This window comes from Anopheles stephensi, chromosome 2 (genome assembly GCF_013141755.1).
Source record: "Anopheles stephensi strain Indian chromosome 2, UCI_ANSTEP_V1.0, whole genome shotgun sequence".
NCBI classification, from domain to species: Eukaryota; Metazoa; Arthropoda; class Insecta; order Diptera; family Culicidae; genus Anopheles; species Anopheles stephensi.
In genome coordinates this window covers 36,591,617-36,604,030 of record NC_050202.1, presented here as the reverse complement: position 1 = coordinate 36,604,030, position 12,414 = coordinate 36,591,617, and the positions used below count along the sequence as shown (strand labels likewise).

Below are 12,414 nucleotides of genomic sequence, written 5' to 3'. Positions count from 1 at the left end.
CACGCTTCAAAAGGTTCGACAGCCCTGCTGCACACGTCGGCCAATAACGAGCGCCTAAAAGTATGCAATCACATGACACTTCTTTTTTCGCCCTTGGACATTGGACCGTGCACCATTCGCTATGATTTTATTCTAGTTAGATTTTTGGATAGGAAATGTTAACATTAATTGCACAATGTGGCATATCTGTTTTCAAAAATAAATAACTTTCAAAAAATGATGTTATTTTTAAACACAAAGATTGCCATGTCAATAATATCTATGGTGGTTAAATGTTGCTAGTATGCCATTACATTCATTAAATGGAAATGTTTGAATAGAACTGGGCTTAGCAATAAAACCCCGGGGTGCGTACTATAGCCATCGCACATATTTACCGATAAAGGCGAATGAGATCTCAAAGACCCAAAATCTCTATGAATAAATGATAAAAAATAATCAAAACAGTACATATTTACCACACTACGAATCATACTTACACCAGAACCGTTGATGTTTCTGGAGCTATGTCATCGTTCACATCGAACCCCGATGTTATTTCATCGACGATCCTCAGTGGCAGTACGCTACGACGATTGCCTTGTATTAGCTACAGTTGGTCTTTTTCCAGCCTACTGAATATTGTCTTGGTAACACCTACAAGCAGGGCTGCAAAAACGAGGCTTCAAACTATCGTGGACTAGTTTCATTGTTCACGACCCTCTGCTAGCCTCCGCACACTACGACATCAAAGCAGTTTTCGGTAGAGTATCTAATGCCGTTTTACTTGCTAAACTCGATAAGCTAGATTTACCAACACCCTTGATGAAATGGCTGCGATCATATCTGGTTCATCATCCGTACGCAGTATGCTGTGCTCATACAACTCTAAAACCCTCCATGCATACTTCGGCGTCCTTAGGGGAGTAAGCTTGGGCCGTTGCTGTTGAATCATATCAGCGACCTATCGATTGTGCTTCCTGATGACAATTTTTTGTTATGGGCAGATGGTGCATTATTTTTTTATTAAATTTATACGCCAGAGGATTATCTAACTCTCCAAGCATCAACGCTTTCACCTTTAGCCGATCACGAGCTCCTACTCTGTTTAGCTATGAATTCAACGTTTTCTCATGAGAAACAGCAGTGTCAAAGATTTAGGCATGTGCATTGATACGAGGCTGACTTCCGAAAAACGACTTGATCATTTCGTGGCTAGGTCTAATCAATTGCTAGGATTGATTACAAACATGATGCGGGAGTTCCGTCATGCCCTCTGCACCAAGTCGTTCTACTGCTCCCTGGCTCGATCGCTGATGGAGTATGAAAGCACCTATAAGGTGGGCCTATAAGTGCCTGTCAGTTTTAACTGGCCTCGGGCAAGTGCTTTCTCAGTCAGGGAACATCTGTGCCATGTGCTGTCTCCTCAACTTGGTCGGATGCGAGTAAAGGTCTCGATGCAAATCCTATCTGTTAAACATGTATATAAAAAGTTTGTAAATTTTTTTCATTATCCTATCATTGACAAACCCAGCAATACGGCCAGGCCGTTCTTTATGAAAAAAAAATGACAAACCCGAGATGATTAATCTGTCCCACAGCTATAATTTGAAGAACAAGGACAGCAATCTCAGTCCTCTTTTACCTGATATGCCCGCAGTTGGATAGTTAATATCCCCGTACGAGAGTCTGAATGAGTTTTGATACACGATCCTGATGGACAATAGGACAAACACATATGGCTCAAAATTGTGATATCTCGAAGGAGTAAAATTCCCCAATTACTTACAAGTGAACATATAGTTACTAGCACAAATAACTAGAAAAATATTACCAATCATAGCAATGAGTCTGTACTAACTACAACTACACGAACTATGTGCGATTGCTATCGCTTATTAAGCTGGTGCTAGTCCATGCTCTAAAGCACGGTCAGAATATGATTAGCGTTGTACAAAATCTCTATTAGTTTTATTCGTTATTTGTGATAAATGCCATCCAAATTATATGTGTTAAACTAGTGACGATACAGAAATCGAAGGCCACTTTGGCCACGGTGGCAGTCGCACCGGTGTGTCCCCGGCCACCGTGCTTGCCTCCGTGGAGACAGTTGAGCTTTCAGTTTGCTCCTCGGTGATGGGTGTAGAGGAGCTCGTTTCACTCATCGCTGACATGGTTGATGACGTCACGGGCGTAGTAGTAGTAATCACCGGAGGAGGTAAGCATATCCCAAGCCTGGCACTAAATATGGAACCAACACCTGGACACACTTGCTCATAGCCAAGCAAACTGCCCCCAACCTTACGACACCAGTAAAACTTGGAAGGATCACCGGGCTTCGCCAGAAAGCCTTCCCGTGGACACTTGAACACGCAGCTGTTCGACAGCGTATTGAATTCCGAACCTTCCGCACACTTGTACACCAGCACATTTCTTAACGTTGGACGATCCCGGTTGCGATTGTAATTGCAGTATGCGTAGTAGTTTGCATCCTGAGGAAACGGTATGAATATGGATCTCGCATTCGAGCGACATTGCACCGTTCGACACTGACTGCTTCGGCTGCATGACTTTTTCTTCGGATTGTACACATAGTCGGCAGGGCATTTGAATGGTCGCGAATACCCACCAACCGAGGTACAGTAATGGAACTTTCGGCAATCCACTGGATCGGGGAACACACCCAATCCGGTGCACAACATACCGGTGCGGCTTTCCAAGAAGTCATCTATTCCAGCAGTATAGCTACACTCCGGAAATGTGGGATCAACCGTGGCGAGGCAGGTACCTCCCATACCCGGACCAAGCGTGTTGCAGTACGTTGAAGGGGGACAATTATTTTCCGGCAACAATGACTGATCGATTACTCCCGGGATGCAAACGCGAACCCGTCGGCATCCGGTACACACGATCGTGGTGGTGTTGGTACAGCTGCCAGCCAACGTTGGGTCCAGGAAAGGTGGCGAGAGCTTCGAACCGGATGACGCACCGTACCACAGTGAGCTAGGCATTTCGTTGTCTTGTAACCAATTTTCCTCGAATGAAGCGAAAGGCTCGAACAGGCCCGTATCCAGAGAGTCAGGATATATTGCTTGTCCATCGGTAGCAACGGATAGCAAAAACTATTGAGGTTAGGAAAGAAATCGTTGTTTTAGTTCTTGTAAAGAAAGTGATAAAATTGATACAATAACTTACCAGCAAAAGCAAACCAATAGCCTTTCGGTTCACCATAGTTGTCTGCAACAGCAATCGGCAGAATGGAACTACTCGGTCGGCAGACGTACGCGGTAGCTTTTTATTCGCCATGCCGCTCCTGTTGATACTGCTATACACAACCTATATTTGCTCTGGAAAGTAGAGCAATGGGTACGTGTGAAGTACTTCTAATCATTATGATAAACAGCAATGGGAAAACATATGCTAGAGATCTGCTTCGTGTGAAGTGAACTATGTTAGAGCTGTAGTGTAAATATGTTGTATGGTTTGGTGAAAATTAGTTGACTGATTTTCGGCAGTTGATTCTGTTGCGTCTTAACAAATAAACGGAGGTTGTTTGAAGAGTCAATTAATATGAATCCGATTAAGCACCACAAATAATAATCATTAATATTTTATTGATAAATTGTCAGACCTTCGTGGTCAACAATATCTTAAGCCTATCATAGCTGTGGCCGAGGCATTAACGGTGCAGGACCGGGGCTCAAATCCCATCCGGACTGCCTCCCCGTACGAAGGACTGACTACCTTACTACGAGTAAAATCAACTCATAGAAAGCGAGAAAGGCCAGGCCAAGGCTTTCCGAGGTTGTAGTGCCACACAATAAGAAGATCATAATTTAGCAAAAATAGACATGCTACGAATGACGGTACTGGAGACGGGCCTGTAAGTACGAATTCTGACGTAATTTGATTGACAGTTATCAAGGACAGCATTTAACTCACGACACATAAGTTGCAAAGGGTTGCATTGTCCATGCTGCAACGTTCTTTGTAACACGAGCAACACGGAATTCCTACGTTCAGGCCGTCCTTCACGAATAAAACTTTTTTTATATGGAATGTTTATACAGGCTTTGGATCTTTGATGCCTCGTTCGCCTCTTTCCTGCTCATTGTTACATGTGTGGTACAATAATTACGAGTGCTTATCTATTGCATGGATGGCTCGTGCAATGGTTAGTCTATTGTCCTATGGTTAGCTCGGTATCAAGTTGGTAGGTGGCTCGGTGTGTAGTGTATCCATGGCAATTGGTAAGGATGTGAAGGACCGTAACATCGACGCTACAGAAGCTGCATAATGGTGGACTGGATCTGTCGAGAATGGTAGCCGGGTTTCGAAGGATGCTCGCTTGCGAGAAACATTCTTGATGCCGTAGAGTAGTTAGGATTCCTATCCAGGCGTTGATGATGCGACTCAGAGTTATGCGGAAGGTTCGTGGTTTGTTGGTTCCAATCTTTCGGAACAAGTTCAACCTGCTGTTTGCTTCCGTCTACCGCTTTTCAGAATTAAAGAAAGGAGTTAGACGAATGTAACGCCGAGTATGTTGGTCGTCCATATGTTGAGTCGTTGTCTGCAGGAGGAGTGTTTGTAAATGTGGAGGATTTTGGATTTCGTGGGTGAGATTTCGTAACATGTCCGTCTCGACCACTGCCTACCCTTGTCAACCTTGAGATGAAGAGTCCTGAATAATATTGTCTACATAGAGGAGTGCTCGGATTTTGGTGGCTATGGAGCATAAGAGGAATTCCATGCTGATGAGGAAAAAGGTGAGTGTGAGAACGAGAGGATTGTCTTGCGGGACACCGTTCTCTAGCGTGTAGGGATTGGTCTTCTCACGACAGGACCGAGATTCAAACCCCATCCAGACCGCCACCCCGTACGCTGGACTCACTATCCAGCTACGGGTTACATCAAGCCACAGAAAGCTAGAAAATGGCGTGCAGAGACATTTCGAGGCTGTAAGTTATTCTTCACGATACGGCAAATCTTGGAGAAGATGGCGAAGCAGCAGCTCCACTGCTACCATTTCTTCATTGATTTTAAAGCCGCATATGACAACATAGCCAGGGTAAAACTGTACGACGCAATGAGCTCTTTTGGAATCCCGGCCAAGCTTACCAGGCTTGTAAGAGTGACAATGGCCAACATCACATGCCAGGTGAAGGTGGATGGAAAACTCTTAGGGCCCTTTGCCCTTTGCTACCACCAAGGGCTTGCGCCAGGGTGATGGGCTTGCCTGTCTCGTTTTCAACCTAGCGCTAAACAGAGCCATCCGCGACTCGGAGGTGTACTAAACACTGATATACGCAAGGGTGATGTACAAATAGGTGACCGTACCTTCGACCTATCAAACTTCATCTATCTGGGGTCAAAAGTCAGCACCGACAACAACATTGATGTTGAGTTACGCGCAAGGGTGCTGGCTGCCAACCGGTCATACTACAGCCTAAATACCTGTCGCGACGGACGAAGCTGGGACTGTACAGAACTTTTATAGTCCCAGTACTCACATACGCCTCTGAGACATGGACTCTGTCCAAGACTGACGAAGCCCTCTTAGCCGCGTTCGAGAGGAAGATGCTCAGATGGATTTTTGGCCCCGTATGTGTGGAAGGACAATGGAGGAGCCGCTACCATGACGAGCTCTACGAGCTGTACGATAGTCTCACCATCGTGCAGCGAATTAGACTCGCCAGGCTCCGGTGGGCTGGTCACGTCATGAGAATGATACCGGACGACCCAGCCCGTAAAGTCCTTTTAGGCCGTCCACAAGGACAGAGGAGGCGTGGTAGGCCCAAATTGAGATGGAGTGATGGCGTTGATGCGTCCGCCAGAACGGCCGGGATAACGGATTGGCAGACGACGGCGCTATACCGTGAGCGGTATCGAGGATTGTTGCAGCAAGCCAAGACCGCAAAGCGGTTGTAACGCCTGATAAGTAATTAAGTAAGTTATTCAGGACAGGGTTTCAAGCACTACAACAAGTCAATACCTGACATTTGTCAGAGCACAGTTGGAGACAATTTCAGCTACACCACTCGCCATATACATTGATAATATAAGAACTTTACCACCGCCTATAAATATAAAAAGACGTTCGACGTATCAACCACGTTCACTTTATTGAAACAACGTTCGGTTTTCTGTTCACAGTACTAGGTTCCAAAACACTGGATAATTTAGTCATTTTTCACGCTTTGCAGGTCCTCCGCTCTTCATCGTACGTCAGCTGCAAAGGGCACCGTTGCTCGAATAATTCCAGCTGTACCAATTAGTCCAATCATGAAACCAGCAATGAAAACTTTTGCAATAGAGTACAAGGCCTGAAGGCTCAAACACTGCTGCTGCACCATCGTATCACTTACCTTGAAAGGTGTGACGTAAACACATTCGTAGTACTTTTTGTTATCTCCCGGATACGGGAAGCGGCCACTTTCTCGGCACTCAAACTTGCACCGTTGCAGCTTCACATCGTACACCTCTAGCTCGGTTGGGCATTCGAACATCACCGGGAACCCACTGTTCGAGCAAAAGAAGTACAGCTGAGGAAACGGTTTATAGACGAACCATTTGTTGCGATTCAGCGGCAAATCACAGTTCACTTGGTAGCAGTCGTCCAACGTTTTTCGCAGAAAGCATGACGAGGACGAATGATTGTAGGCATTGTTCGCTGCCAGACAACTCACGGGCGTAGCCACCTGCTTCTCATCGCAGTAAATGTACTGGGTACAGTTGGCAGGATCTGCGGGAGACAGATAAAAAGGCCTATAACAACGTACACAAAGCACACACCTTGGTAATCACTTGCGTTATCCGTTCCGAACATACCAGGATAAAATCCTGCCTTCGTCAAGGGACAAAGATCGTCCGCCATCGCGCACGCACTCTCTGACTCATACTCCGCCGCACAGATACCGTTTCCGGTGCAGTAAGGTTTATCGGGTTCCACATCTTGACATTTGTAGCTGGTAAGAACAGTTTGATCATAGCTACAAATGTTCACCGTGCGACAATCACCGCAACCCTGACGCTTTCCGGATTCACACTTTTCACCGACCGCGCGAAAACTGGAAACTGCTGACGGGTGGCCTAACGCAACTGCCTTTAAAGTGTTGGCAAAGGAGAAACGTTACTTGGTTTCGGTTGGTTTAGTTTGTTTGTTAGTGGCTCACCTCCTTCACACAAATTACAATACAGCACCAAACTAAGCGATTCCAGCACATGGTGAGGGCTTTCTAGTTGTCAATGAAATCATGCTGCAAGCTTTTTATAACAGCCACCAAGCTCGAAGCTGCACGGTTATGCGCCTAAAAAAAGGGTGATAAGATAAAAAGTATGTTCGCTATCGGCGATGCACTGCTACCACTGCGGTGTGGTTCCCATTATTTTGATTTCTTCCATTTTGCTGGTCCATCATTGGCCAAAGTGTTTGCTAATTGCTCACAAAAATTATTTTTCTCAATTTAATTTATTAGCTTTAAATCTCTAGTGGTGCGAAAAAAATAGTTTCAATAGTTAACAATCATTCTTAGAAACTCAACTTAATGGGCAGAGACGCCCGAAACCATCCGCCGATGACATGATTAGTACTCGATGGACAGTAGCCTAACGAGAATAATTCGCGGCACTGTAATGAGATCATCGTCCAGCTTAAGTTATAAATGCTCGTTTGCTTTATATTATGCACAATTATTTTTACATCGAAAAGCTCGGTACAAAGTGTGTTAAAACAAAAATTTATGATTCCGATAAACGTTTGAAGATCTTCGATATGAGTCGATCTTGTTCTAGTCGATATGAGACAATGGATGAGTCATGGCCCATTCACCACGTTTCAAATGTCCAATCGACAGAGTCAATTCAAAGCGTTTGAAGACGCAACAACCAGATCGGCTCGTCCAGAGCTAATGGATGAGATCATACCTCACAGATCGACACTACGCTGTAAAACTAGACCCATACAAGTCATGACCTATACGCGCATCCTCAGGCGTCCTGTAGTGAAGCAGCCTCGGTCTTTTACTATTCCTACTGTAACCATCGTATGCGGAAGATGCGAAAATCTTTAGCATCTGCGGTTGTACCTACGCGACTTCCCCGTTTGATCCCACTGCAATGCCTTAACATTTCTCCCATAACAAATGTGTGACGATAAAGTTTGGCTACTCACGAAGACAGTCAACTTGTGACCATTTGCTACATGGGCAAACATTGCAAAGGAAAAAAATTGTCTAGGATCTTGCTTGACACGTGACTTTCCTTTAAGAATCAGCTCAGTCATGTTGTGGAAAGTAGTTGATGATCGGGGTACTTAGATCGGGGTGTCAGGTGTATGCTGCTCGGTCTGACTGTCCTTCAACCTTCAAATCTAGACTGTCCTTCAACTTCATGCAGTCCCTTTGAACCCCGATCCCGAGATTCCGAATTGGAACATTAGACGATCTGCCAATGTCCCGAACTGCATCCAATAAGGTGGGTCAAGGAGTTTCGTATTCCACACAAGACCAAAGAAGATGATCTACGTCACGGTATCCGAGGCCGCAACATATCATGAAGCGACCTTTTTGGCCAATTAGTCTGCCCTTGAGATTTGAATATGGAAAACGAAATTGAATGAATTTCTGCCATGTGACATCTATTGGCTATTCGGCAGCTTCACAATGATTGTTTCTCCTCGATTTTCGAGCTCGAGGCCTGGTTCCTAGTGTGATGCTAGTGGCATCTCAGTAGCCTGGTAAAGTGTTCGAACGCCTCTTATTGAAACACCTGATTAAGGATTTGGAAGAGTGAGATATTCCCTGGCTCAACTCACTATAGTACGATTTCTGCAAAGGCAGATCCACGATCCAAGCGATCCTTAGGGTAATGGCGGCGAGCAAGCTGGCTATGTCCTACAACAGGACTACCAACCGTAACTAGCGTTCTCTTATGATAGTCGTTCTCAACGAGCACAATGCGTTAAACTCAGTGAGCTGGAAGCATCGATGCGATTGCCACGATGCTAAACGAGAAGCATGGAACTGGAGGACAAGTAGCCTCTTCACAAAACTGAAGAAGGGCCATTCACGCGACGTTTGCCGGTAGGCGTCACACTGGGGTCTATCTTGTGATCCTCTCTCTGGAATATAATGTACATACGGCAGTGTTCTGGCCGGTCTTGCAGACGATCTAGTGCTCTTGGTCCCCGGCACGACCCCTGGCGAGTCATCCCAGCGGGCAAAGGAGCTTCTGTTGCTGCTGTTCGACGCTGGATCAAGTCCAGGCACCTAGAGTTCTTCCTTGGCACTACAACTTCGAGAGGCCTCGGTCTTCTATTTCTTATTCTGTGACTTGATTTTACCCGCAGCAAAGTAGTCAACCCTGTGTTCGGAGAGTTGGCCCCTGCAAAAACCTAGATGATCCTCATCTCCAGTATAAGACTGGGGTGCTTGAGCACTCTGGTTCAAATCGGCGATGTGCACCTGAAGACTGTGAAGACCATCCGATACCTTGGGGATTTGCTCCATGATCATTCGAATCTGTACTGTGAGTACACCTTAACGAAAGCGTTCCGTGTGGCCGAGCGGTTACAGGTCTCATGCGTAACCACAACGGCCCTAAGTGTAGCAAGTGTAAACTGCTGGCTGCAGTGGTGGTCTCCATACTGTGGTATGATGCCACAGTGTGGCATAAGGCCACCAGAAACCAAGAGTGTCGATGAATGTGCCAATATGCTTGCTAGTACAAGAGGAAGCCCGGGTACTTCTAACGGTACCAAGTCAGAGATCTCCCCGGTTCAGCAGGACAGCTCCATACTGTAGGGCGCAACAACACCTTGCACACATGGTAGACGTTCTGAGACCAGGATGTCAGTAGGTATATGCTACGGATACTGCCATTTGGAACAGGTATTATACGGTTATGGTTTTGCCCGTGAATACTTGTTTAGGAGGGGGTTCACGTCATCCCCGAATTGCGAGCGATGCCTCGGTGTGCCAGAGACGGCGGAGCACGCGGTTTTTTGAATGTCCGAGGTTTGCATTGGATCGGCAGAGGTTGTCAGGTGAGAGACAGCGATCCAGACAGCGTGAAGCTAGATTTCCGAGATTGCATGCATAATCCCGTCTTCATTGCAGGCAAACTGCGGTTCCAGTTCTGTTAGCAAAACAGAGCGTGAGATCGTCCTTGCAGCACGGAACGAGTGATGGAACGCCGTGAGGAGAGCGCGGAGAATTGACCACCAACCCCCCTACTTTCTCCAGCATCGGCAGAGCGGCGACAAGTGGTGAGAAGTGGGATGCGAGATTGGGGAGAACAACACTAACAGATCCTTCTTGATCTTCCAGGGAGCGTGCGTCCGTACACCGACGACTAGGAGGACATTAAGGAGGGCATGATCGACATTGAGTAGGGCCGATTTTTGAACGCAGAAATTGCAACCATGAAGGAAGCAGTAACATCGGGTCGTTAAGCGTTCTGTGACTGGAGCGGTTCGAGGTTGTTAAGTGGCGGTGCATTCCATGAGGGAAGGTAAAGAAAAGTTCTGAAGCAACACGTGGTAGGTAAACGGAAGTTTGGCACAGTGCATTAGGCCATTGACTGTTGAAGCTTCACAAAATCAGCCCTAGCGAGGAACGTTTAACGGAAAGAATGGCTGGTAACATACCGCAACCTCACCCGTACTACGACAGCAAATCATGTTGGGCGTTAAGTTTTTTGGATATCTTGATATTTTTGGCATCCTTCGCAACGTTGTTTTTCGACACGGGGAAATCGTTTTTATTTGTATGAGTCGTAAGCAAAAGGACGCAAAAATTATGTTTACATGCTTCATCATCATCATCATGTTGGCCTACTCTTTTAAAAAGCATGTCGTCGTGACATGGCCCGGTCAACAATAGATTTCCAGGAAACTCGATCCCTGGCTGCAGCTTCCCATCCGTGTAGGCTCCCGATCTTCGACAGGTCTCCCTTCACCTGTCACCTGAACTCGCTGTGCTCCCCGACGCCTCGTGCCGAACTGAGGGTAGCTGACGAATACCTTCTTGGCGGGGCATGAGTCGACATCCTCATAACATCGCTCGAACACGCCCAGGGCGTTTGCATCGTCTGCTCGGATGGTCCAAGACTCGTGGCCATATAGGACCACCGGGCGAATCAGTGTGCGATAGATCTCACATTTCTTGCGGTCTCGAAGTCTTCTGGATCTCAGCAGACGGTGAAGGCCGTAGTAGGCACGATTCCCCAGCACAATGTGTCTCCGGATTTCGCTGCTGACATCGTTTTCCGAAGTAACGACAGTCCCAAGATAGCAGAACTCCTCTACTACCTCGAGGTTGTCGCCGTCGACTAACACGCTGCTTCCCACTCGGGCTCTATCACGATCAGTGCCTCCGGCAAGCAGATATTTCGTCTTCGTCGCATTAATCATCAGTCTAATTCCTGCTGCTTCACGTTTCAGTCGGGTGTACACCTCACACACCTTCGCTGCCGTCTAGTCAACGATATCCGTTCAGGTGCCCTTCGAAGTAGCACTTCCACCTTTCGATCACCTTTCGCTCGTCTGTCAGGAGATTTCCGTCTGCGTCCCGGCACATCGCGGTTTTAGGAGCAAATCCACTCCGTGCCTCCTTCAACCTCCTATAAAACGAGCGGATGTCCCCCGACTGAGAGAGCTGCTCCAGCAGCTGTTCATCTGACTCTTCGAAGTGGCGCTTCTTTTCCTGCAAGAGCAGGGTCTGCTGTCTCCTCAGTCGTTTGTAGTTTTCCACGTTCTGACGGGTTTCATGCTATAGCATGAGGTCGCTTGCTGCATTCCTCTCGGATAATGCACGAGTGCATTCTTCCTTCGAACCATTCCTTCCGTTGTCTGTGTGGTAAGTGGCCAATTTTCAGTTCGGCTGCGGTGCTGATGGCTCGTTCCACCTTACGCCAGTGGTCTCCAAGGGGCATTGACGTGTTGTCGTCCGAAAGCGCTTGCCCGAGCGCTGCCGCATACTCCTCCGCCACATCAGCACGTTTCAGCCGATCCAGATTGAGCCTTGCCCCGTTGGTTGTTGACCACGGAGAGTTTCTGGCGCAGCTTTACCATTACCAGGAAATGGTCCGAGTCGACGGTTGGGCCTCTGTATGTTTTCACGTCGATAATATCCGAGAAGTGCCTTCAGTCTATTATTACGTGGTCGATTTAGGAATAGGTTTGTAGTGGTGATCTCCAGGTATAGTTGAACCGAAATGCGTGCTGGAAAAAGGTGCTGCGAATGCTCATGTGCTAGGAGGAGGCAGAATTGATAAGCCTGAGGCCGTTATCGTTTGCAGATGGTGGGCGCTGAACCTTCCTATCGTCGGTTTGAATGCCTCCTCCCTTCCGACCTGAGCATTTAAGTCCCCAATGACAATTTTGACGTCGTGTTGTAGGCAGCGGTCGTACTCCCTCTCCAGCTGCGTAAAGAAGAG

General features: G+C 46.9%; 2 protein-coding genes across 2 annotated transcripts; both read right to left on the bottom strand.

The window, feature by feature from the left end:
* Window positions 1–1,844: 1,844 nt before the first annotated feature.
* LOC118508422 lies at window positions 1,845–3,319 on the bottom strand. The gene is made up of 2 exons (XM_036048191.1): window positions 3,175–3,319; window positions 1,845–3,101 (listed from the first exon to the last, which is right to left on the bottom strand). The coding sequence occupies exons 1-2, from the start codon at window positions 3,283–3,285 to the stop codon at window positions 1,992–1,994; spliced, it is 1,221 nt and encodes a 406-aa protein (XP_035904084.1). The 5' UTR covers window positions 3,286–3,319; the 3' UTR covers window positions 1,845–1,991.
* A 2,740-nt stretch (window positions 3,320–6,059) lies between these two features.
* LOC118507187 lies at window positions 6,060–7,229 on the bottom strand. The gene is made up of 4 exons (XM_036045259.1): window positions 7,152–7,229; window positions 6,808–7,081; window positions 6,345–6,721; window positions 6,060–6,241 (listed from the first exon to the last, which is right to left on the bottom strand). Exons 1-4 carry the CDS (start codon window positions 7,200–7,202, stop codon window positions 6,170–6,172), a joined length of 774 nt encoding a protein of 257 aa, XP_035901152.1. The 5' UTR covers window positions 7,203–7,229; the 3' UTR covers window positions 6,060–6,169.
* Window positions 7,230–12,414: the final 5,185 nt, after the last annotated feature.